At 50.3% G+C, this 25,651-nt stretch overlaps 1 protein-coding gene across 3 annotated transcripts in view; it reads right to left on the bottom strand.

Moving 5' to 3' along the window:
• Mgll (monoglyceride lipase) overlaps positions 1 to 11,713 on the bottom strand; it is a 106,350-nt gene extending 94,637 nt beyond the window's left edge. For 2 of the 3 annotated variants that reach the window (XM_037203906.1, XM_028854273.2), the window contains exons 1-2: positions 10,971 to 11,418; positions 10,346 to 10,490 (exon numbers count right to left, since the gene is read on the bottom strand). In XM_037203906.1, the coding sequence (XP_037059801.1) occupies positions 10,346 to 10,490; positions 10,971 to 10,980 (155 nt within the window). In that variant the 5' untranslated portion in view covers positions 10,981 to 11,418. Of the gene's footprint in view, positions 1 to 10,345; positions 10,491 to 10,970; positions 11,419 to 11,584 lie in introns of those variants that run through there. The other variant, XM_037203907.1, reaches the window with a different exon arrangement.
• Between the last annotated feature and the right edge of the window lie 13,938 nt (positions 11,714 to 25,651).

Raw genomic sequence — 25,651 nt, 5'->3', positions numbered from 1 at the left:
GCCTCGGAGAAGTCAGGCCCGCCCACACCTTGATTTTAGACTGCCAAGCTCCAAAACTGTCAGGAAATCAATTTCATTTTTTTTTTTTAAGCCAACCATTGGTGGCATTTCGACAGTGGGATCCAAGCACACAAATGCATCAGCTGTTCCATTCTGGCCCCTCACCCCCAAATCAGCCACTCCATGCTCAGCCGCTCCATGCTCACCTGCCCTGTAGTAGGGCTCGTTCCCAAAGCCCCTTTCAGTTTCAGAGCGTCCCAAATCTTTTCCCACCTCCATGCCGGTACAAAAGTGGCTCCCTGTTGACTAGAAGGCTCCTTTTTACCTCTAAGACCCAGCTGAAACCTGCCTGAATTTCTCCCTCAAGACCCAACACAGAATTCCTGACTCTTCTTAGCAGACTCCCCAGGGGCCTGGCACTGCCTCCCTGACCAACATGTAGGGCATCTTCACGGCAGAGATGGCATCTCTTGTCTGTCTCCACGGAGACACCAGACACAGGTGAGGAGGCTGGAGGAAGCTGTGCCATAGAGAAGGACGGTCCTCTGCTGTCCCGGGAGTTACACGTGGAGTCCACCCTCATACTGAAATAGGGAAGCAAAGTCCACCCCCAGGTCCTGGCATCCATATGGCTCCCAGGCTGAAATGGAAAGCAGCTTCGATCTGCAGATCCACACCCCCTGCACCCTCCCTGGCAGCCTCCCACACGCGTCATAGCGAGGTGGGTCAAAGTGCTGCTGCCTGGTGCGGGGCTCTTCTGGATGCTTCCACTCCTGACACGGCACCCACCCGTGGTCTAGGCCCTTCTGGGGACAATGTCTCCTTTCCTAAAACTCCACTGGGGGCTCTGGGAATTGCCCTCCCCAGTCCTCCCACTGAGAACACAGGGAGGCGGGGCACGAGTTGTCACAAACACTTTGGTGTCTTATTTGTTCCAGAAGTCGGGGGGTGGGGGGTGGGGGGTGGGGGGGTGGAGAACAATGGAGAAGATGGAATAAAACATGAAAGATGAATTCTTCCCTGGAGAAGCTCATAAATGATGAGCCCTGTGATCATCATGATGCTCACCCTGACACTCTGTGCTCTCACGGGCCCACAACAGCTAGACTAGGGAACCCTACACTGAAACCAGGGTAAGCCATAGTTTTCCAAACCTTTCCTCTTTTAATTTTACTTGCCTCAGATATTTGACACAGCAACAGGAAAATGGCAACAGACCATGAAACACTGCTCTTTCAAGCACAAATCTGAGCTAGACTGAAGGATAAGGCCAAGTGGGGTAGCACTGGGGTGACCCTACCACAGCCCCCCCCCCCCACTGCTGGGCCTTTGGGTAAAGTCACCTGTGGCCACCAAGCACCTTCCCAGCCTGCCATACTCACACTCTAGCCGCCATCACAGACCCCAGGGTCCAGCCAAGGGCAACAGAGACCTGCCAGGTGGAGCCCTCACAGACCAACACCCTCCCGAAGCATGCACTGAGTCGCAGTAACAGAGCATCAGCAAAGATGCTCGCCGACACCCTGCCCACTCGAGACCCGGTGAGTGGCGCTGTAGTGACAGTCTCACCCCACGCATCCCGAGCATTTCCAAATAATGAAGGAGAGAAACTCATGCTGACTGAGAGTGCTCAACACTGGGACCACTAAAAACCAGTCTTGTTAAAGCTCGAGTTGACTGCTGCGTACAGTCCTCTGGGAGCTGTCCAATTCTCCTTCAGGCAAGAAGGACCACACTGGACCTAACACATGGGACAAACAGCAATAACAACAATGAATAAAAATCAACAAAAATGCAAACGCTAGCCACATGCTCTTGGTAGGAATATAAACTAGTGTGGCCAATAGAAAATGATCTGGACTTCCACAAAACACTAGAAATAGAACTACCATATCACCCATCTACAGATCACTCCTAGGTATATCCCTGAAGGAGGAGAAATCAGTACAGCAAAGTGAGATGCACAGCAAGCTCCTGGTTACTGAATAGAACGGACAGATAAAGAAAATATGAACGTGATTCAACCATGAAAAGGAATAAAATTGTATCATTTGTGGCAATGTGGATGGAGCTGTGGGACACTAAGCCAGGCACAGACAGACAAGTTCTGAATGTTCCCACTCACATGTGGAAGCTAGGAAAAAATGTATTTCCTAAAATCACAGACGGGGCTCACTAGAAGCAAGCAGAGGGGGGCAGAGTACGGCGAGAAGTGAGCACCAGGGTTCTTCAGCACCTAAAAACCACGACAACACATACAATTTTACAAAGACCCACCAGAGAATAGTCACTACTGTGGTCTCTTTAGGTCTGTGACCAGTGCCCTGGAGGAAGCAGAGGATGATGGGGGGCAAATGTCTACAGGCGGTGATGTGTGTGAACAACCCGGGAACTGACCTGCTCTGACAAGGAGACTTTAACCAGAAGCTACAGGTGGCCAACAACGTAGTTTCCTCATTTCCTCCACCTTCCTCGCCATAAGCTACAACCCCTAGGTCCTGCTTCACTTTCTATTGCTGGAATAAACTTCAAGACCAAAAGCTTGGGGAGGAAAGGGTTTATCTTTTCTTAACTCTCTGGTCACACTGTTAGAATTCCTAGCCACTCCCCCAGCTACATGACTCTGTGTGCACTGTCCAGGAGCCAGGTAAGATGCTTAGTCATCCCAGGGCCCATGTCCTATGTAATCCGTGTGCTTCGTGATCACGTAATCTACGTGCATGCGTGGTGTAGATAACGTAAGCCCATATGTGCATGTGCAGGGGGAGGGGGGAAGCTGTAAAAGTAAGTTCCACCTATTCCTTCCCTCTCTTCCTGCACGGTCGTCCCATAGGCCCATGCACACCCCTTCTATTCCCTTCCATTAATAAACTCTTATAGTGGGTCTTGTCGTGCCTCGTGGCTTCTCTCACACAGTAAACAGTGCCTCTTAATAAATAACATTTCATGGCTTCCCTTGCACGGTAAACAGTGCCGCTTAATAAATAACACACACTCCATCACTGAGGGGAGTCCGGGCAGGAACTGAAGCAGAGGCCTTGGAGGGAAGCTGCTGACTGGCTTGCTCCCCATGGCTTGCTCGGTTTGCTTTCTTATACTTTCCAGGACCACCTGCCCAGGGGGTGGCACCGCCCACAGTGGGCTGGGCCCTCACCAATCATGAATCAAGAAGATGTCCCCACAGACTTGCTTATAAGCCAATATCATGAAGGCATTTCTCAGCTGCGGTTCCCTCTTCTCAGATGACCCAGTGCGTGTTCAATTGACAAGCTAACCAGCACACTCTATGACTATCCAGAAGCCTCTGGAAGTCCGCAGTGATTACAGTCAGTGCTCAAATCTGTTGTTTTTCCAGCCTTTATGTCCCTTTTTCCCTTCCTCCTTCTGCATTTCCTCCCTTTCTCCCTTCCCTTCCTTCCTCATTTCCTCCTTCCCTCCCTCTTTCTTGCCCTTCCTTACTTCCGGTAATGCTGACACTGCTAAGATCAACCCAAGAACCTAGTGTGGCTCTCACTGGGGAAGGCGAGGCACGCTCTCTCATCACCGCGCCCACAAGGATCTGTTGAATGAAACTCGAACCGGGTGGCCAGCAGCACCAAGGGATTGGTTGGCGTGGCAGTAGATGCCAGTTTAGGACGGCGGCAGGTGGAGTGGCCTGTGGCAGATGGCGCTTTCTGAGGCCCTCAAATACACAGAGCACAGTGTCACCCCAGTTTCACCCATGACCGCCATGTAGTCCCATCCCGCCCCCGCAGTAACAGAGCTTTGAGAAGTGAAAGGAGCCACCTCCCAACAGGAACCTCGGAGGACTCTGAAATATGGGGCAAGGGTCATCTTGTAATCTCAGCTGTGAAAACTTGCACCGCTAAAGACCATTTCCCCCCTTTACACAAAGACATCAAGAGCCTGGCTCCCGGGCACCAAGTGCTCCTGGGACTGCAATCTGAACCTAAAGGTGCCGAAGGATGATGGCGGACAAGGCTTCCATTCACAAAGGGGCTTATTTTGCTATCTGCCCTCTCAGGCTCCGTCACCAAACAAAGCCAGATTTGTATCTGCAGAACATTCTTACAGCAACTGGGAGAATTTATCCCTTAACGAAGCCGTTGGGAAAACCAACCCCAGAACAGCAGCAGCCTCTACTCTTCCCACCAGAAAAATCTCTGCCATTCAAAGAGTCTTTTAAAAAACAGCCCAGAAGGGACAGCCTACTTAAAAGCAAGATGGTTTGCTAACGCACAGGCAAACACCCCAGCAGGGAAATAACAGCTTCCTGCGAGGGAAAGAGACTTGTGGAAATTCTTAAAATAGGCCAAAGAATAGAGAGGTGCTTCTAAACGGAGGTAAGCGATTAAAAATAGCGGCGCTGCTGGTGGAATGTGCACAGTAGGGCCCAGGTTCTCGGGGCTGTGGGGAGACAACAGGTGTTAAGTCAGAGGCGCTAAGTCTTCGCTCCTGTGGTGAGGCGGCAGCGGGAACCATGGTGGGCGATGCGGGGCCCACACTGTTCTCCAGTTCTCCCACCGGTTCATTCCAGATCTGCTCTCCACATCCAGCCGAGTGTCCCAACACTTTCCGAACAGGGACTGGACTGAGTGGCCGGGTGACACTTGCAGGCTCTTCCTGTCAAGTGGTGAGACTCTGTGGATGACCTTTCCTCCCTCCGTGCCCTTGGCCATCAGGCAGGGACAGCCGTTGTCTTCTTCGTCTCCATCCCCTCTGGGGTGGCCCTCCTTGCTTCTCACTCCCATCCCCACCGCCATCGCCAGCCGGCCAGCAGGGACGGCAGACCTGTGGCTCCAGCTCTGCCTTGCTGCTCCGCCTTTCTGTGTGACACCTCTGCCCTGTCTTTCCCCCTGGAAAGATGGACAAGGCAAGAGCTGAGATCCAGCCCACACTCTGCTTACCAGCCTTTGGAGTGGAAGCCCGGCCCCCCATCCCCACACCCCGTGGCATGTGGCTTCTCAGGGCCCCTGTCCCTGGCCTTTGCCACATGGTAGCTCTCCGCACACACACATACCCAGCCTCCTCTTCGTTTGAAAGCCTGCCGTTGCCCCCCTCTCCCCACCTGCTCACACGCCTGGTGAGTGGAAATGGCCATGCTGAGTGACCTGTGAGGGGGAGCCTGGCAGGCAGAGAAGAAAAGCAGAGAAGACCCAGTGCCAGCCTGAGCGGCCGATGCACATCACAGAACTCATGTGCCAGAGCCGAGCTACGGAAACCCGGCCATCTCGATTCTCGCGCAAGTCGCCAGAAAGCAGCACAGAGCAGCCGGGTGAAGGGACCCCCGGTAGGTGTCAGCTAAGTAAGGAGGGTGGAGTGGGGGTGCCTAGCCGCAGGGGGCACAAGTTCAGAGGAGTGCAGGGAGACATTGAGACACAGTCTGGAGGCAGGCGCCATGAACACAGAACAAGCAAACACGGAGGCAAGAAAGGGGTAAAGACCTGGCCCACATCCTTCTTGGAAAGCCCAAAGGGAGAGGAGAAGGCCGACTCCTGAGAACAAAATTTCTACAAGGCAGATCTCCCCATCTAGCTCCAGATGGCTGGGAGGGACCCTTATCCTTGATAGCCACATACCCAGTGTGAGGAGGGTGTTATGGGGCGGGCGGGCGGGCGGGCGGGTGGAAGGACTGTGACATCTGAATAAGCTTCCAGCAAGTGGCTTCTTCCCCAGATACATTTGCATGGGTGGGAGGACGCGTTTCAGGTTGGCACTGGCAACATCCCAGAGAGGGGAGGCAGAGAGAGGAGGAACTAAAGTGGTCCGGGAAAGGGGGCACAGAGGTCCCTCAGGAGAGCCCCACTCTGGGGAGCCGGGGAAGAACAGCCAGCAATCGAGCGCCAGCTTCCCACAGAGCCAATCAAGGAGCGTGGTGTGCAAACACAGGCAGTGAGCAAACACCCCCCCCTTGTCAGTCCATCACCCAGGCCCCGCCCCCCACAGCCCCACCCTACACTCCACAGCAACAAGGAAAAGTCTTGAGCATGGTGCAGATAGCGCACGGTCTGAGTCCCTGAGAAGCACCCTGGGTGGGGGCGGGCGTGTCTAGCTAGGACACTGGAAGGCTTGGGTTCTGGAGTCTGAGTGTGGTGGACATCTAGAAATACTGATAACAATGGGAAGGTTCAGCACTTGCCAAAACCCCGAGGCTTGGCTTTCCAGCCAGACGCACTGGCCTGTGCGCCTCGGGACATCTGGGGCTAGAGTGGTCACCCGTGGAGGCCCTCTCAATTAGGGTCACAGTGGCCACAGAAAGCCTAGAGACCAAGTGCATTGAACCCGTGGGGGAAACCATTAGGCTGGAGGAGAGGGTGTTGGGGTCTGACTCAACCTTATCCACTTAGCATCTCCTCCCGGCAGACGAAGAGAGGCACTCCTGCCTGGAGCCAGCAGGTCGGGGAAGAGCTGGGTAATCCTGTAATTACAGAGTACACTGCAGCCTCAGTCACAAGAAGCAGATGATGAACATTTTAGGGGCGTCTCCATCACCAAATCGGCATTGTTCTTACAACAACAGAACCACCACCCTGTGTGCTGTGCTCACTCTTCTGGAGAACAGCGATGGGACTCTCACTCCTGATTCGAAGGTGCACTCTGTCGGGACTGAGGGCCACTGGGTGAGAGAACAAAAAAAGGTAGCCCCGGGGCCCAGAGCAAACACAGATGCCCAGTTTGGGAGAACTCACAGCCTCCTGACCCCATCCACAAGCCCGTCAGCGTCTGTGACCCTGCCCATCAGAGGGAGCTTGCCAAAGAACCCGTGGTTGCCGGCGTATGGAGTCGGAGCGAAGCAGCTTGCCGCTGGGACCATCAGTAGGAGTGCTCTTTTCTGCTCTTTCTCCACAACAGACGCATGAGCTTCAATCAGCACGCCACTTTCAGTGTGTAAATAATGGTGGTGAATTACTTTCCCTTTTCTTTTCGCCCTATAAAGTGATCGTTATCCTAAACTGTAAGAATGAATTAGGAAAACACTACCTGGAAGGACAACGTCGGCCATGACTGGTGGTGTGTTCAGTAGCTGACAAGGTCTGAAGAGTCGGAAGCAACCCAGCAGGGACATTCACCACACGGGGTGTGTGTGTGTGTGTGTGTGTGTGTGTGTGTGTGTGTGTGTGTGTGTGTGTGTAAACGTGGGTGGATATGCACATGTGCACATATGTGTAGAGGGCAGAGGCCAACTTCAGAAGCTGTCCATCTTCGCTTTTGAGACACGGTCTCTCACTGGGACTCAGGTTCAGTGAACAGGGTGGGGCTGGTTTGCCTGTCTCCGTCTCCCAGCACTAGGAATACAGGGGCACTGGCCACTGCCTTGCTCCCAGTTTTTCACATGGGTTCTGGGCCTGGAACCCAGGTCTTCACTCACGCTTGCACAGCAAGCGCTTTATTGACTGCACCCTCTCCACGGCCTGCTGGGCGCTCTATAACCTTGTATCTCCGCTCCCTCCTGGGAAAGCAGCCAGAGCAGCAACCACACTGTTTCCCTTCGGATTGGTGTGGACATTGCAGAGATCAGGCATGGACAGGGCCTAGTCCCATCTCTGAGCCTTACTAGGTCCTCCGCAGAAATGAGATCCACGGTCAGTAACACGTATTTTCATGGCTGTAACTACATCTGTTATGATGAGTTAGGCCTGCCTGGATGTGGCCAAAGGGAGTAATGATTAACCGAACCCAAGATTCCAGACTACCGTATTAAAAAACAGCGTGTCTGCACGTTCACCCTGCAACAACTATCCCGAGAATGCTCTCTCCTCCCTTAGGTTCTGGGGAGTGTACCGTTTGTAAAGATATAATCACCGTCCGCTGTAACAACTACCCCAAGAACAGCTAGCTCTCCTCTTCCTTGCTCCAGCGTCCAGAAGCAGGTTGGACCGGTTTGCCAGCTTGTGGCCAGCAGACACCTGTAACTGTTGCCTGGGCGCCTGTGGGAGACGGGCACCTGTGGGAGACGGGCACCTGTGGGAGACGGGCACCTGTGGGAGACAGGCCCAGGGCTCCAGGGGCAGTCGTCTGAGGTTCAGAGTAACCAAGACCCAGGTGCACACCATGTGGCCAGTGGGACAGGCATGGATGGAGATTCAGCCTCCTTGTTCTTCTATTCTTTCTTCCCCTCTCTCCTCCGGACTGAGAGGAGGCTTGTTATGCAAGGGGAGGCCCAGATTGCAATGAGGGAGGGGAAAGGCTCTGGGGTTGGGGTGGACTCGGGTACCCTCTCTTCCTACTGGCAAGTGGGCGGTGCTATGTGGGCAATGGTATTTTTGGGGTCTCTCAGACCATGAGGGCCAAAAGCTTGCCAGGCAGCTCCTCCTGTGATCGAGACCTTGAGACGCCTGGCTACCAGCGGGCACAGTCCCGAGCCCTAAGCCGCTGCCATTCCACCACTCTGACTGCCCTGACACTTCCTCAGACACCATTAAGACCTCTCCAAGGCCTGTCAACTACAAGGATATCTCTCTCTCTCCAAAGGAGCCTCCCAGGGCAGTGTTTGTCCCAATTGGTCTGAGCAGGTTGTGAAATGTTTCCAAGCCTGGATCCATCAGCGGCAGACCCCAACCCCAAAGGTAGTTTACCAACTGAATTCTCTCTCAGAGGCGGCAGCAGGCCCGGCGGACAGAGGGCTCCAGAGACAACTGCCTGGGTTACTTGTGAAACCATGGCGGGACCCCGGACCTGTCTATCCTCTCGTACAACACAGAGCTCACAGTAGGGGAAGGGGCCAAGCCACAAACGCTAATGGTTCCGTGGCTTTCTCTAGTTCACGCCTCCTGCCCTTGGACTTGGTTTTTCCTGGACACATGTTTCTTCCAAATCTCTGAGCACGGTAGCTGCCGCTGTCCGGGCCTGTTCCTATGCCCATCAAATCCCTCACAAGGCAGATGCTGACTTCCAAGAGCTAGCTCGGTTGAAGCCAAGACGTTGGGCTGCTGTCTCTAACTAGAGCAAAAGCGAGTGAGCCAGGGGCTGCCCACAGCGCAGCTTCGGTGGAGAGATTGTGAAAACCACCCACAGCCAAGGCGAGGGCAGCCAACTTGGCCATTCCTGGCCCAGTCCACCATCTCCCTTCCCCCCTGCCCCGCTGAAGACTGCAGGCCCTCTGTGTCTGACTGTGAACTGGGGCACCGTCACTACCCCATCAACAAAGCCTCCAAAGGCCGAGGCTGGACATTAGCAACGGCTTTCATTCCCTGTTCCCCTCCTGTCGCGATTATAAACCGCTCACTGTAGAGGGACTTGCTAGAGAGTAAAAAGAACGTAAGCAAACAGACTGTGCAGTGCTGGTCTCGGTTAAGTCAGAGTCAGAATTAATGATTAATGAGGGCAGCAGTGCCACACACCGCACACCTGCACACCCCAGCGCACTCTCCTCTCCAGCACATCGCTAACAGGCAGGAACACTTACCGGCCTGTGCGCCACGGCCCACTGTGGAAACACAGGAGGAGACGGTACAACTGGTGGAGTCGCCCTGAAGTTATGATATTAAAAGTCTCTACCTCTGTACTGTTAACAGGATGCCAGCGGGATTGCACATACCTGGTTGAGAAAGCCACTCAACTAGGTAACCCTAGAGCCCCAGGGGGAGACACAACACATACCCACCAGGACCCCTAAGACACAAGAGGCCCATGGAACAGGTAAGCCTCCTCTGAAACAGGGAACAGGAAGCAGTGACTTCACCAGGCCAAGGTTGCCACAAACACTCTCTTCCCCGAGTAACACAAACAAGGCAGGGCTTTTCCCCCTCTTCACCCAGGAGGAAGAGGGCGGCAAGAGAGCAGCTGTCTGGCTGTGCGCAGCCCCAGCCCCTGTTTCTAACAGCAAGGCAGATCCTGGATGGGAAAAGTGAGGAAGGGCCAGAGGGACTGATTGGGAAGGAGCCAGAAGGGAACACCAGACCCCTCTCACCCCAGCTAGCTGGGCGTCATCTCCGAAACTCAGACTTAAGCAGGAATAGACAGCAAAGGTTAAAAGGTACATATGCACACATATAATTTTAGTTTTCTTATGAATTCAGTGGCCTTTTAAAAAAAATTGTTGGGTTTGCTTTTAAATTGAAAGCTTCCAACAGGAAATTAATTCTGGTACCAAAAAAAAAAAAAAGTCACGTGAATCTCTGAAGACAGTGGAATCCTCTCCTAGTGGTAGTGGAAGAGAACTCTTGATTCCTCGTTTTTAAGAAAATCATATGTTAAGTGCCGCTCTCAACTTCACTAACACCACCGTGCCAAGGGGTGTCAATGGCATGGGAGGTAAGTCACAGAAAGGGTGGCCCCCACGATGATGACCAAGGAAGAGAAGAAGCAGGTGCCACAGAGGAGGAGGCGCAGGGAGAGGACTTACTTGGGTGTGCCACTGGGCTTCCAGTACCTACAAAAGAGGTACTGTCCGTCCGCGTTGACCAGGTGAGGCAGGTCCTGGTAGGGAACATTCTGTGGAGTTCTCCTGGGAGAATTTGCCTCAGGCATCCTGTAGAGGTCTTCTGGCCCTTGGGAGAAAGGTGGACATATTCTAAAGTCAGAAATACACTCATGTCCATTGGGGAGGAAAGGAAGCCTTGTTCAGTGTCAGGACTGTGGCTTTTTTTTTTCTAAGCAGTTAAAAAAAAAAAACACCTCAATTTGATATTTATTTTTAAAATTACATACATCTCTTGCAAATCTCTCCCAAGACTGAAAAATCCCATTTGTCCTTAAGAAAATGCTCACTTTTATTTTTTTAAAGTGCCTCATTGCAGCCCCCTCCCATCTGTGTTTATTTTAAATCATCTCAGGAAACTTCATCTTAAAGACGGTTTTAGCTGTAATCAAGCGGAAATTACAGTCAGTTCCGTGGGTACAAAGCCCCAGCTGCAAGGACCCATCTCTCCTAAAATCTCCACGGAGTGGATTCTAGGGGGCATAATAAGTAGGTGACGCGCCCCCGAGCGATTTCTCCCTTCTGAATGCCAAAAGATGCCATGACAAACCTGTTTCCATTCCGTCCTGGCTTTCGCATTCCACTACCGCCACAGCCTCGAGTATCAGCGCCAGGCAAACGAGGGCTGTTCCCTCATCGCGGCCGCAGGGCAGCACCGCGAGGTCTGCGCCCTCCCCGCCTGGGCTGCAGGGGTGCGAGCTGCTCCCTCCTGCCGCTCCAGCGCTAGCTCATGTCACCACTTTTCCAGAACACACCCCTGAAGGGGTTCCGGGAGCGAGGGACAGCCGGTCCCCAGCCCGGAGCTGCTGCGAGACGCGCTCCGCGGCACCGCGCATTCGCGCAGATGCGGGTCCCCGAGCAAAGTCACCCCGATTCTCCGACAAACTTTGCCTCCTGCCCGCCCGCCCGCGACCGCTTGGGGAAGGAAGCCCAGCGGCTGTCATCTGCGCACCACACACGGCGGGGACTTGGCCGGTGTGTCCCCACACCGGGCTGGGAAGATGCAGTTGACGGGCACAAGTCGGTTTGGGGGTTGGTGCGAGGGCGCGAGGGGCGCGCTCACGTGCACACGCTGACACGCGCGCACACTCGTGCGCACGCACACGCGCGCAGGGGACCCCTGGCGGCCGCTCCTATCCTGAGGCAGGGGCGGGAGGCAGTTACCCGGGCCACGAGCGCCGCTGTCACGTCCCCCGAGCACCACGCGGGTCCGGGTCTGCGGCGGGCTAGAGCCAGACTACTGCGCGCGGCCGGCGATAGGGCGCGGCGTCTGCGCCGCCACTTTATCCCCAGCCGCTCGGCGGCGGGGGCGGCCCGCTGGGTGGGGACGCGCGGGAGGCGGCGCCGGGGGCCCACGTGTGCCCGGCCCCCGGGGAGGAGCGGGGCGCCGCCCGCCGACCTGCCACGCGCCCTTCCCGGCCCTACGCGGCAGCCGCATGGGGACTGTCACGAGGCCCTGCACCGAACTAAGGGGCTCTTCCAGACCAGGCGCACAGGCAAGAGCACTGACCCACACACAGGTGCCCAGAGCAGAAACATGCTCACAAGTACTGAATGCACATGTTTACAGATGCACAAGTGCGAAACCCACATTCAGATATCACAGGTGCGGGCACACCCAAACTGAGATAAGGAGACATCCTCAGGATCCCTCCCCCAGATGTTAACTGCACCCAGGGGCACACATGACTGCCACAGTTACTACGTGAATATAGACACACAACAGCATGGACTCACTCCCTAGACACTATGCACACAGATAAAAACAATACACCACATGCACAGTGTAGACACAAAAACCACAGCTCCCATTTTCAAGGGAATAAGAGATTATTCTGGAGCCATTTTGAGTGACCATGGCCTGGGAACACAGACTTAGGTTGCCCCAAATTTCATGTTCCAATATGGAAGCAGTTTCAGGAAGTTTTTATAGTTTTTACAGAACAGAGAAAGTCATCAATCAAGGCAAGTTTAAAATACATTGGAGGATACACCAGAGAGGCAGGTACAGTGAGAAGGGTGAGGCTTTTCTACAGGTTCAAGATGCTATCTGATGACATTCTTAGCTTTCGGATTGGCAGAAGCCAGTTGTCCTGTGAAGTCAATAGATTCTAAAAGGTTTTTTATCTATTGTCACGTGATGTTAGTTCGACAAAGAGGGGCAAGTGAGGAATGGCTATTCCGGAGGGCCAGAATTTAGCTCAAGATGAGTTAATTCGCCTCTGGACCTGCAGCATTTTAACCTCTCCACAGTCCTGAAATTCTAATCAGTCAGTCTCTGCAGACAGAGATTCCTTTTTAGTTTTCCTTCACAGTCAGATGCAGCTTCTTTCCGAAAGTTGTTGTTCACAACAGAGATGAAAAACACACCACACACACCAAGACAGGTAAAGACATAGGACATTTCCACACAAGTGCTTAGAACCCTGGAGAAGGAAACAGATGCATTGCACACACACAAATACTACATGAAACCACTTCCCCTAGGGGCCTCCAGCGTCGGGTCCTGGGGCGCAGCTGGCTGTGTGGCTGTGGAGTCTGGAGTCCAGCCCTAAATTTAGAGCCTGTCCACTGTGTCCTAAGCCTGACACCTCGGATGACAGGTGCAGAGGAGCAGGAGGGATGACCCTGACCCATACCCACCTCCACAGGCCTTCCAGAGCTTTCTTCTTAGCCAACCACTTTGCAGAACAGCAGTACTAAATAGTCCCACTATCGCGGTGGCACAGTGGTGGTGTCCACGGAAGTGAGGCTGCCACAGAGCCTACAATCTAATTTAACTTGAAAAATAAAAGGAGGCCATCTAAGAGACAGTCTGGTTGCAGGCCATGCTGAGGGACCTAGTCCACCTGCCTTAGGCAGGTCTCCAGGGCTTGGACACAGAAGGAGCAGCTAAAGGACTTCTTGCAGCTGTTTTTGTATTTTCTGGCAGGCCAGGATGGGGGGCAGCAGGCTCAGAGGAGGGGCTGGGAGCCTGGTCTCAAAGTGGCCTGGGCCTGCTAAGCACGCACCCCTGTTCACTTCAACTGCGGTTTGCTGAAAGGAGGGTGGCTGAGGCGCTGTCTCACTTCTTGGTGCATAGCGATGTGTGTTTACAAAAGCCAGAGCGAGCAGTTAATTATCTTACGGCACTTTTACAATTTTGGGGAGGGGGGCAAGGAGTCAGAGTTTCTGGGAACTTATCTCTTAGGAACTTAGAATGGGTGCATAGGACAAACGGAGTCTTCCTTAGCCAGCCCAGTGGGACCTGGGGGGAGCAAGGGAGAACCTAAGCTAGGTGCTTCTAATGGTAACTTCTTTTTACAAAACTACAGAGCAATAGCACAGTGATATTGGATTTACTTTTTATTTCTTATTTTACTTATTTTTTTTGAGACAGTGTCCCACTCTCTAGCCTGGATGTCTTGGAGCTCATAGATGTCCTCCTGCCTCTGCCTCCCAAGTGCTGGGATCAAAGATGTGTGCGGCCATGCCCGCACAACATTGGATTTATACAATCAAGAAATGGTATTTCCATCCACTGGGACCCCTCACGGCCACATTTCCTTCCCTTCCCTTTCCTCTTTCCCCATAACCTCTGGCAGTCTTGGCTTTGTTCTCTATTTCTAAAATCTTTGTCATATCAGGTTGTTTTGTAAGTGGAATCATGAGGTAGATATGCAACCTTTAGTACTTTTGTGGTTTAGCACAAACTGGATTATCCGGCTTCATGTTTCATGATTAGATGTGCCACAGTACCCTACAGTTCACCTGGTGAAGGACATTTCATCTGTGTGGTTTCCAGTTTGCAGCTAGTTCTGAATAAAGCCTCTGTTGAACGCTGGCTAGGCACAGTGAAGCATGCTCTCCGTCCCAGCATGCAGGACTGTTAACACATGGTTACTTGTGGTTCAAGATCAGCCTGGTCTGCAAAGCTAGATCTTGTCCCAAATAAACAAGAAAGGAAAAGGAAACAGCTTGCTTAGTTTTCTAAACAGCTGATAAAATGTTTTCCAAAGTGGGTGTATCTGTTTACATTCCCACTGTTGTTGCCAAAAAAAGAATGTTAAAGTACTTTTTTAATTTTATGCATATGTATGTTTGTGTGCCTGGGTGCATGTAATGTGTATCACATATATGCAGGAGCCTAAGCAGGTCAGGAAAGGGCATTAGGCCTCCTGGAACTGGAGTTATAGGCGGTTGTGAACTGCCATGCGGATGCTAGGATGACTGTTGAACCATCTCTCCACCCTCCCCTCCCTGATTTTTTTAAAGCCTGACTGTTGTGCACCTTGTGTTTTTATCTGCATTTATGTGATAGCTTATGCTGCCGAATGCCTTTCCATGTGCCTGTCTTCTCTATCTCCTAGTAAAATGCCTCATGGTGCCCTCTGACCACTGTCTTATTGTGTGTTGTTTAACAGTTGATTCTGGGTGTTCTGGATGTATCATAGATGCCAGTCCTGTGTCAGGGGTGTGACTGGCAAGTCGTATCCTCTCCTGGTTTGTAGTTGTCTCTTCAGCCTCTTCAAAGGGTCATTTGCAAACCAAAAGCTTTAATTTGGGTCACAAACAAATTGTTAGTGCTTGCTTTAATGGATCATGTGTTTCGTGTTAAGAGAAATCTTTGCCTAGTCCTGCATTTGAGGAAATTCATTCATATTCAGAGTTACATTTTTTTATATTATATGTTTAACCCGTTTACAGTTAATTTTGGTTAGGATGTGAGATTTAGTTCAGAGGTTTTTGTTTTGTTTTTGGTCCACATATCAGTTGTTCCCGCACCTTTAGATAGGGGACAGTTTTTCTTCCTATGAATTGTTTTTCCACTTTTCTCAAAATTCGGTTGGTCTTTCTGTATGAGTCTGTATCTGGCTCCCCATTCTACCCTGCTGGTTTGTGTCAGCTTCTGTAGCAATACCATTGGCAATACCATGGTCTTGATTATTGAAGTTCTTTAATAAACCTATAAATACTATATGCTGATACTCACTTCATATTTCACAAGACTGGTTCAGCTATTCTAGTTCCTTCACCTATTAATATAATTTTTGAACAGTGTTGTCTATACTTATTAAAAAATCTTGCTGAGATTTTGACAGGAAATACATTGGACCTGGATAGATATTTGCTAGCCTTGATGTTTTCAAGGTTAAGTTTTACAAACCATGAACATTGGTATGGCTCTCTATCTACTTCTTTCTTTCAACACAAGGTAGGACTTTTAACAACATACAAGTCTTACACAAATATTTTAGATTTATACTTTTTTTTTTTTTGAGACAAGGTTTCTCTGTGTAGCCCTGGCTGTCCTGGAACTCACTCTGTAGACCAGGATGGCCTCGAACTCAGAGATCCCAAGTGCTGGGATTAAAGGTGTGAGTCACCTCTGCCCCACTAAATTTATACTTATATTTATTTTAAGTAATTGTAAATGTCATGTGTTGCTTCTCTCAGTGTGCCTAGGTTAATTTCTAGTTTTTGGTGATAAAATTGACTTTTGTTTCCTGGACTTGTAATCTGTAACCTTGCTCAACCTACTTATTAGATATAATGTAGGGGGCTTGAGTCTTATTTTGTTTATAGCTTCCTTGGGATGCTTCTACATATACCATCATTATATTTGGACTGAGTTTCTTGTAGTCAACATGTAGTTGCATTTGGATATATTTATTTTACTTTTATTTATTTGTCTGTTTATTTTTGATGCAGGGAATCAACAGCAAAGGATTGGTCAGCTGTAGAAATTCTCTTGGACTGTTTTTATCTCACACATCTGACATTGTCTGGGGCTCCTTTCATTCCCGAATGATGTTTTCACTGAAGCTGGGATTTTACGATGACAGTTCTTCCCCAAATTTTAATGATTAATTAATTTAATTGTTAATTTGTTTTTAAAATGTTGGTTACTTCTGGCCATGAGAGTTGATGCTGATGGTGCTCATTTCCACTTGAACCCCTCTGTTCTCACAGAGAACATCATTTCCCTCTCATTACCTTCAAGATGGTTTTGTGTTTTTAGTTTTCAGAAATTTCACCATGTGTCTTGGTGTGGATTCCTCAGGTTTGTTCTGTGTGGGGTTTGTTCAGCTTCTGTAATCTGAAGAAGTCAAGGTTTATGTCTCTTGACAGATTGGGACCCTTTTCACATCAGCAGCATTATTTCTTTATATACACTTTAAGTCCCACCCCCTTTGTACTTCTTCATGTTTCTTGGCTTTCCTTTTCTTAGCCTTTTGTGACTTTTGGCCAATTTTCGTGTTCTTATCTGTGGCTTTGGCATTTCTGGGTTACTGGATTCATTGACACCAAGGGATTTAGAAAGCAAAACCAAAGCTGAATGATGTTGGTTTTGCAGACATGGCCCAGGGTGTTCATATTTAACAGGAAAAGTGGAGCAAGCACATCCCCCACCCCTTTGCAGAGTGCAGCAGAGAAATCACTCCCAGGTCCTTGACTCTCTCGTGCCCACAGAAACCTCTAGAACAGGACAGCTGCAGATACAACCAGGTCAAAAAAAAAATTTTTTTTTTCCTGTGGCAGGTTCCTCTGCAACTATCAGGAACCGGCTAGGTGTCACCGGCTAGGTGACAGTTGGGGAAGTGGCATCTCTCTACCCTCTCAAGAGCTCTTAGGTGACCTGAGATGCACCGAGGCTTGAGGAGAGTGGTCACACTGGGAATCCCAGTGGAGAAGGGGGAAGAACACATTGGAAGGCAGCTCCTCCCGTAGAAACTTTAGACTTCCGCAGTCTTCAGGGTTTGGGGTATAATCCACACTGTAAGTCGCTTGTGCTAGGAGGAAAGTGGAGATCGGGAGTAGAAACTGTGCTTAAAGAAAACAACAGAAGGAATGTAAGACTTCGCACGGGTGAAGCTGGGGGAAATGAAGCTGAGTAATTTGGGCCTCAAACCCAGCAGTGCTGGCTAGCTGGGTCACTTCCTGGCAAGTTTCTTCACCTGAGACCGGGGGTACCCTAGCCACAACTGTGACTGTGGTGCTGGTGGCTCAGCTCCATTAACTGGAGCCAAACCTGATACAAGCAGAAGACCTTTGGCATACGAAGTTTTCAATGTGAACTTTAGAAATTGTTGATTACACGTTGCAAACCTAGATTTCCTATCCTGGGCATGTGGGGCATAAGATGTTGGGGGGACAGGGGACTTCCTGCTCTGGAACAGAAAGAGGATGTGGCTCTCTCTGCCGAGGCAGGAGGTGCTAAAGCGGCAGCAGGTCTGGAATGGAGTGAGCTCAGGGTGGGGACCTAGACTGAGATGAGCCAGAAGCAGTCCCTGTGGCCGGGAGGGAGAGCAGCATGCTTGATTGAAGGATAGCAGCAGAGGTGTGGCCTGGTAGCCTCCACACCACACCTATCCCCAGGGGACTTGACCTATGAGCACTTTTACAGTATTTGCATTGCTAGCCAACATCTAACAATCATGACATCTCACCCAGTAATGCTGGGCTGGGTTTCCTCTAAAGACAGAGGCCTCACAGCAGGGCACGGCTTGCCCACCCACCGCTAGTGGGAGGCCACTGAATTTCAAGCAGTGTGTGTGTCTCTCTCTACTTCCATCCCTCATCCAGCCCACCTCCAAAATAACCAACTCGGATTTCCGGGTCACTGGACTGGGTGGTGCTTTCCTGAGTTGCCTACATGGAGGAAGGGAGGCGGCTTGGGAAGCAGGGTCAAGTTCAGTGTGGACTTTTGAAAAACAGTGTTGGTCTCTCGGGGAAGCCAACCCTGAAGCCCTGATGAAGGCTACAGTAGGAAGTCAGAGTGGAGGTGAAGGTTTAGGAGTCGCCATTTGTGAGGCATGATGTCAAGAGCCTGCCTGACACAGGGAGTGTGATCTGGAAGGACAAAAGGGTCCTGGGGAGCTTCTTGTGAGAAGGGGAAGGAGAGGGGAAAGAGTTTGTAAAAGTGATGGAGACAGAAGCCACGAGAGCATGATTCACATTCCAAAGTCACTGCACGCTCCCAGAAAGAGCCTTAAAATCCCTGGAAGCCAAGCAAAAAAGAATGGAGATACACCGTAGGGTTGGTGACACTGTGAAGTTGAAGAGAACCCAGTTCGTGGGTTAATGAGGAGAGACATCAATTTGCATTATTTATGAAGTGATTGGAGGGTAAATCTGTGAAGAAGAGGCAGCACAGGCAGTGTGAGGCCACTGGACCCCAGAGCCTGGTCACTTGGGTTAAGATCCTAGCTCTGCTGGCCTGGAACTCGGAGATCACAAGCAGGTGAATGCTGTGGAATATTAGCTTATGTGGAATATTAGTTTAAGACGTGTTACATTCATTTATACGGTGGAATATTTGTTTAATGATTCAAAGGTGTGTTGCATTTCTTAACTCTGTGAAGCTATGCTACTTTGCCTGCCTAAAACACCTGATTATCTAATAAAGAACTGAACAGTCAATAGCAAGGCAGGAAAGAGAAACAGGCAGGGCTGCTAGACAGAGAGAATAAAGAGAAAAGAAAAAGAACGAGGAGCGAGAAAAGGAGGAGAGGAAGACACCAGGGGCCAGCCACCCAGCCACCCAGCCACCCAGCCACATAGCCAGCTATGGAGTAAGAAGGAAAGAAAGGTACATAGAATAGAGAAAGGTAATAGCCCAGAGGCAAAACAGTTAAAGAGAAACAGGATAATTTAAGAAAAGCTGGCTAGAAACAAGCCAAGCTAAGGCTGGACATTCATAAGTAAAAATAAGTCTCCATGTATTTATTTGGGAGCGGGGTGGCGGGCCCCCAAAGAGTAAAAACAAACAAACAAAACCAACTCCAGGTGAATGGCCCACTTCCTGTCCCTATACAATGACAACGGTGGTTTCTGTCTCTTTCGTGAACTAAATGGGACACTCAGCCTGAGTACCAAGCATAGCGCCTGGTGCATGGTGGGCAGGTGGAAAAGAACTCTGTTAGGCTCATAGGCACAGTGGAGTGGCAGGGAAAGGCTGGCCAGCTGGTACAATCGGAAATCAACGAGAAGTACACTGGTGGGCTGCAGTAAAGCGGGGTGATGCCGAGTAATGTGTGGGGTACGTGTCCTAAAAACACTGGACATGTTCTGTAAGTCTCATAATAAAGAACTGATAAAGGTTTGCAGTGACAGGTATGTTTAACCCTTTTTAAACATTACACAATGCGTACGTGGATTGAAACGTTTCGTTCATGCAAATTTGGTTGTTTCTGTTTCCTTTTGTTTTGCTTTTTGAGATGGTCTGTAGCCCAGGCTGGCTTTAAACCTCCTGCCTCGGCCTCCTGATTACAGGCATGTTCCCCCGAGCTTAGCAATATGCACAATTTTTATGTCTTTACGCACTAGTTAAAATACACTGATGGCTGGGGATGTAGCTTAGTGGTAAAGCATTTACTTAGCATAAGCAAAGCTTCAGTTCCATACCCAGCACTACACATACACAGAAAAAAAAAGATCAAAAATAAAAAGGCTGTGGCTGAGGAGATGATTCAGTTGCTAAAGAGCTTGCTAGGGAGTGTGAGGACCTGGGTTTGATTCCCGCCACCTACCTAAAGAGTCAGGCATGGTGGTGCCTGCTGGGGAGGGAGTGGACAGGACTGCTGGTGCTTACTGGCTGGCCAGTCTAACAGCAACCAGTGAGCCCCAGGTCCCAGTGAGAAGCCCTGTCTTCCCCCCTACCCCTCCCCCAACTCCCAGCCCCCCCCCCCCACAGCCCCAACATCACCAAAAGAAAACCAAGGTGAACAGCCCCTGAGGAACAACACCTAAAATTGACCTCTGACCTCCACATGTACACACACACCTGTATGTACACCATCCATTCTCAGGTGATTCCCCTTAACACCTACTCACACTCACCTATGAACGCACCCACACGTACATACAAAACAAAAACAAGAAATGAAAAGTCTAGAAGTTTACACATCGAACATGCAAATGGGTACCGAAAGGTCAGTGATGATGACCTGTGAGTCTCCATCCCACCCTGTGCTTGGCTCCTGCCCTGCCCACAGAGGAAAGTGGGGCATGCTGGGACACCCTGGAGGAATGGAGAAAAGTCGAGGTTAGAGGTCATTGAGATGACAACGTGGTGGGAAGCAAGAGAGGCGGGCTTCCTGTTGAGATACGATGGTGAGGGGACCTGAGCACAGGCTGAGACAAGTCTCCTCAGCAGGTATGGTCTCTGTCTCTATGCCCTGTGTGCCAGTGTAGAGGCTTTTCTCTTCCAACTCGGATTCTAGTCCTCACACCTCGATGCTGCTCTGACCTCTGACTTACTCTTACCAACAGAATGTAGTGCAAATGGCACTGTTCCAGAGCTGAGTCCTGGCGTCCAGAGGACTTAGAAGCCACACCATTCCCCTTGACACCCATGCTCTTACTCCTTCTGCTATGAACCAGCCTGAACTCAGTGGACTCATGGATGGAGCAATGGCCTCAGCACATGGAGGGAAAAACCCTGGAGGAAACCAAGACTCTCTAGCAGACAAGACAACAGTCAATCCCCAGAGGCAGCTCTGCCCTGTGACCTGCCGGCATTGCAAGAGAGACCTGGCTATGACTCAGTAACCACCCAACAGAGCCCAACCCAAGCTGCTCTTCCACAGAGCCACAAGATAAATGAGCCACAGTATGTTAAGCCAGCAAGTATGCGGCTGACTTGTTCTGCAGCAGAAACATACTCATGCAGCAGATAAACCATTCCACGTGACAACTATGCATTTGAGTTACCCTGTCTCGATAACCACGGTGAGACTGTGAGACTGTGAGACATGGGGACAGGATCCAACAGCTCTAAGTTAAAAAAAAAATCAGGTCATTGAAAATTTGGACATAGGAAAATACAGGGAAAAAACAAACATATATATAATGATAATATGTATCAATACAGATAATACTTATAAAAAGGAAATAGATTTTTAAAATGACTTAACAGTCCTGTTAATAGGCTACACCTACTGAGGTTATAAATGCTCTTCACGTTGATGGAACAGGGTGAGCGTGTGTCTTATTGGAGTATTTATACTCATTTTCCCTCAAACCATTTTGCCTTAGTCCCTTGCTCAGTTTTTCCATACTGTCTTAAGGCTCTTTATAACCTCTTCCAGCCTTGGGGGACTCAGGCTGCTGCCACCTGTAATTAAGAAGGCTCTGCTGGGTACTGGATTCGGATGTGAGCTCCTCTTCTGCTGAGTGTTCCTGGACATCTGCCCGGTCTCATTTCTTCCTGGGGAGAGTGTGATCTCATTACAGGAAGCTGTGGACATGGAACCCTCATTACAGTATGGAGGTCAAAGGCATTTTCTTGTCCTTTGTCCTTAAAAGACAATGAGGGGAAAACAAGCATAAAAAATTAAATCCTTTTGGTGTGGTTCCTGCAAAAATAGCATCAAGTAGCACCGAAACAGGTGAATGATTGGGGTTGGCCAGTACTGCCCAGCTCCCAGAAGTCCTCACGTGGATGCCGCCATGAAACCTGACTGCAGAAGTGCCTGTGCTTGCTCAAGGATGCATGTCAGGAGTCGTGGATGCCGCCATGAAACCTGACTGCAGAAGTGCCTGTGCTTGCTCAAGGATGCATGTCAGGAGTCGTGGCAGGGCCAGTCCTTGGTTCTCTTCTTTCCCAGAGTCCCTCCTTCCTGTACACAGACATGAGGCTGCCGTGGAAGAGGGCGTTAGCTGTAACCTCCAGGGAACTGAGGAACACAAGCTTCAGTCTGAGAAAGAGCCCATGCAGCCCGCCTCCATCGTTCCTTCTGATTAGTCAAAGGCCAAGTTTTCCTTGGCGTGAGGCATGCTCATGCAGTCTTCCTTTTGAAAGGCAGCCCCGTGCAGCGGGAGGTCCAATGTGGCCTTGCTTCCAGGGATTTTATTTGCAGCATTATCTTTATTTTATGGCAAGTGTTTGCTCTTAAGACACAGATGATGAACTTAAAGTGTGGGCTGAATTAAGGGACATTGAGAAAGCCCATTGCGCCAACCTGTGGCGGAGGCATCCTGGCAGTGTTATAGCCATGGCACAGGTTGGGGACACCCAGGGTGGGGCCCAGGGGGAAGGGTTGTGTTTGGCCTCTGACACACAAGCTGTACTCTGGGAACAAACCTGTCCCTCACCAGCCTGATGGTTCACGTCCAGGCTCCAGTTTCCTGTTGGTCGCAATCGAGGCTAGGGGCCATTGATGCGGCTCCCCAGCTAAAAGGACAAGGCTGGCAACCTGAGCTCCGTGCCCAGAGCCCACAAGAAAGTGAAAAAGGAAGGAGGAACCAACTCCACAAAGCTAGTCTCCACCTGTGTGCCATGGTATGTGCCCCCTGCAACATGCACACACACATAATAAACCAACAAGCAAGCAAATAAACAAAATTTAAAAATCAAGGTTGACCCAGCAGTTTTCCCGTGATCCTTCTGGCCTCCAGAATTCTATTTTTGCTATATATTTAAGGCCAAGGGCTAGACCTCTTGGGAAAGGTCATTGAGTACAATGGAATCTCCTGAGAGGGAAATGAAGGTTCCTACCCACATGCTGCTGTCCATAAATGCATTTGGCAAGTCCAGAATGTCAGCAATTAGTAACTGGGCCCAGGCACCCTAATGAGATTCAGACTGAGCGTCAAAGAAGGAATTCTTCCACTGACTAATCGGGTTAGTGGAGCGAAGAGAAGTTGTATACACTGAAAAGTACTCCGCAAATAGAGTGCTAGCAACTAAAAGTGGTGGGGTGCACGCTGCATTGTTCCACTTTATCTTTTAAAAAAAGCCTCTGACTTAACACTAAAGTGTAGCCTTTGAAGGCAAACGAGGGTGATTATGTTTAGACAGGGAAAGTCCACTGAAGGGCTGGGTAACTGTGGAAAGAGCTGAGGCACAATCGAGCAGGGAGGGCACACTCGACTGCACCTCTGTGTGTGTGTGTGTGTGTGTGTGTGTGTGTGTGTGTGTGTGTGTCTGTGTGTGTGTGTCTGTGTGTCTCTGTCTCTCTCTGTCTCTGTGTGTGTGTCTGTGTGTCTGTCTCTCTCTGTGTCTCTGTGTCTTTCTGTGTCTCTCTCTCTCTCTCTCTCTCTCTCTCTCTCTCTCTCTCTCTCTCTCTCTCTCTCCTTCTCTCTCTCTCTGATGGGAATGGAATCTAGGGCTTCAAACATGAGGTAAGTACCATGGCTGGTTTGGGTCAGGGAGGGCTGTGGAAAGCTGGTGAAGCAGGCACAGACCCTGGATCTGAACTGGCTCTTGGACCTACAAGTTTTGTGATATTGAGTGGGTTACTTAGCCTCTCCATGTCTCTGTTTTCTCATCAGCAAAACATAGGTATGAATTCTTCCTAAGATTATTAGAACAAACAAATGAAGTAACAGACGTCATTGTTAGGATGATTGACGCACAGTAGATGCTGTGCGATTGATGGGGCTGTCATCTGCACACAGCGTCAGTTCTCCCGCCAGCTGCCTCTGTCCTACACTGTGTCTCACAAAACGTCTTCCCTTAGACCATGTCTCAGTCCCCATCCTGAGCATCCAGCAGATCTCAGGGAAGACTTCTTATACCCAAAGGTGTCCTTAGATCATAGAGGCCACAATTGTCATTTTGTAGGTGATGCAACTGAGACATAGCGAGGAGATGTACCCACACTGAGACAAAGTGAGGAGACATGCTGAAGACTGTGAAGCAAGTTCTAATCCCTAGGCGATAGAGCCAGGCCTAGCCAGCGCAATCCAGCCTAGAGCCAGGCCAGCCGGAGTCTTCTTTCACACCTGGCTTGCAGGCTCTATTGTTTCCTTGTGTTGCCAACAGGTTCTCAGAGTTGCATGTGTGAAATGAGCTGGAAGCCAGGAACTGGAGGGCTTGGGTTTCTTGCCCACACCCTGCCGCAGGCCTGAGTCATAGCCTTCAAATACATAAGAGGTTTATGTGGATGTTTATTTTCTTCAGTTTGTTTAGCAGGCAGAGTTACTGAAAATCATACAGTTATCCTTGTGCCCAGGCTCTCCATTCGAGAATTCAACCCTTAGGACCAACAGTATTGGTGGGAACAGTGTCCTGTCTATGCTGAGCATACACACGTGGCTTCCTGTCATTGTTTCCTGTCAATGCAGCATACCAACTGATGACTCAGCATGGGTGGTATGTTACGTTAGTGACGTAGAGGGTGAGAGGTGACTTGAAGCACACATAAAGTCTATGAAAATGCTCTGTCATTGTGAACAAGTGACCCGAGCATTCTCTGATCTGGTCATCTGAAGAGGAAGGAAGATCTTGTGGACAGTGAGGGGGCGACTCTATTTCCCCCAAAATAATGAAACATCACTATGTGAGTTCTTAGGACAACTGTCAAAGCCACCCAGAGTCCAGGAAGGTTGAAGATTCTCCCTGAGCGAGTGTGGCGCTCATGAACCCCATGCTGACCTGGCAAGGCATGGATTTCCAGGTTCTGGTCCCAATCTGTCATTTCTGAGCCTGATCTTCCAGCCTCCGGTGGCTGACAGGTGGTCAACAAGCATCAGGTCCCTTTGGCTAAATTACAGCGCTGATGTCTGTGACTTAACCTACTTACTTGCCCTGTTAGTGCTGTTGTGAAAGTCCCTGGCAGCCACAGGTGGCAGGAAACTCCCAGGAACACAGGGGTTTAAGGTAGAGCCACCTGCAGGAAAGAAAGGCTGAGCAGATGGCAGGTGAAACCTGAGGAGTCCCTTTGGACCAGTCAGCAAGAGAAAGACAGTGAGCAGGAACTATGCCAGATCCAAGCTAGCACACTGAAGTCTCAAAGGAGGCAGGGCCACAGGGCAGCAGGACAAGAGGGTCCCCACAACAGAAAAATGAGAAGTAGGGAGAGAAGGGAACCTCCAGGGGTTCAGCAAAAGGGTCCCTTATAGAGTGCTCTTAAAAATAAAACCAGGGCTGCAGCTGCAATTCCATTGGTACAGAGCTGCCTAGCATACTTGAGTCCCTGTGTTCAATTCCCAGTATCTCCCTCCAAAAAATGAGGTAAAGGTGATCTAAGGACAGCCTGGACGGCAGATGCCAGTACTTGTTCATTCTGTCATTCATCACTCTGCATGGATATATTAGGTACCAGCCATATGCAGAGTATTATACCAGGTGCTGAGATGAACTCAGTCCCTCCACTCTTGTGATTGACATCTGTAGGAGGAAAGGGACAAGAAAACCAAGGGGTGGAAGGGGCACATGGAGGAGAGATCAATGGTTCCTACAGGAAATCATTGGTGGGGCGCCCATCACCAGCAGTCAAAGCAGGACTTGCGATTCTTCCAGCA

Source organism: Peromyscus leucopus, chromosome 3 (genome assembly GCF_004664715.2).
Source record: "Peromyscus leucopus breed LL Stock chromosome 3, UCI_PerLeu_2.1, whole genome shotgun sequence".
NCBI classification, from domain to species: domain Eukaryota; kingdom Metazoa; phylum Chordata; class Mammalia; order Rodentia; family Cricetidae; genus Peromyscus; species Peromyscus leucopus.
This window is presented reverse-complemented; position numbering and strand designations above follow the sequence as displayed.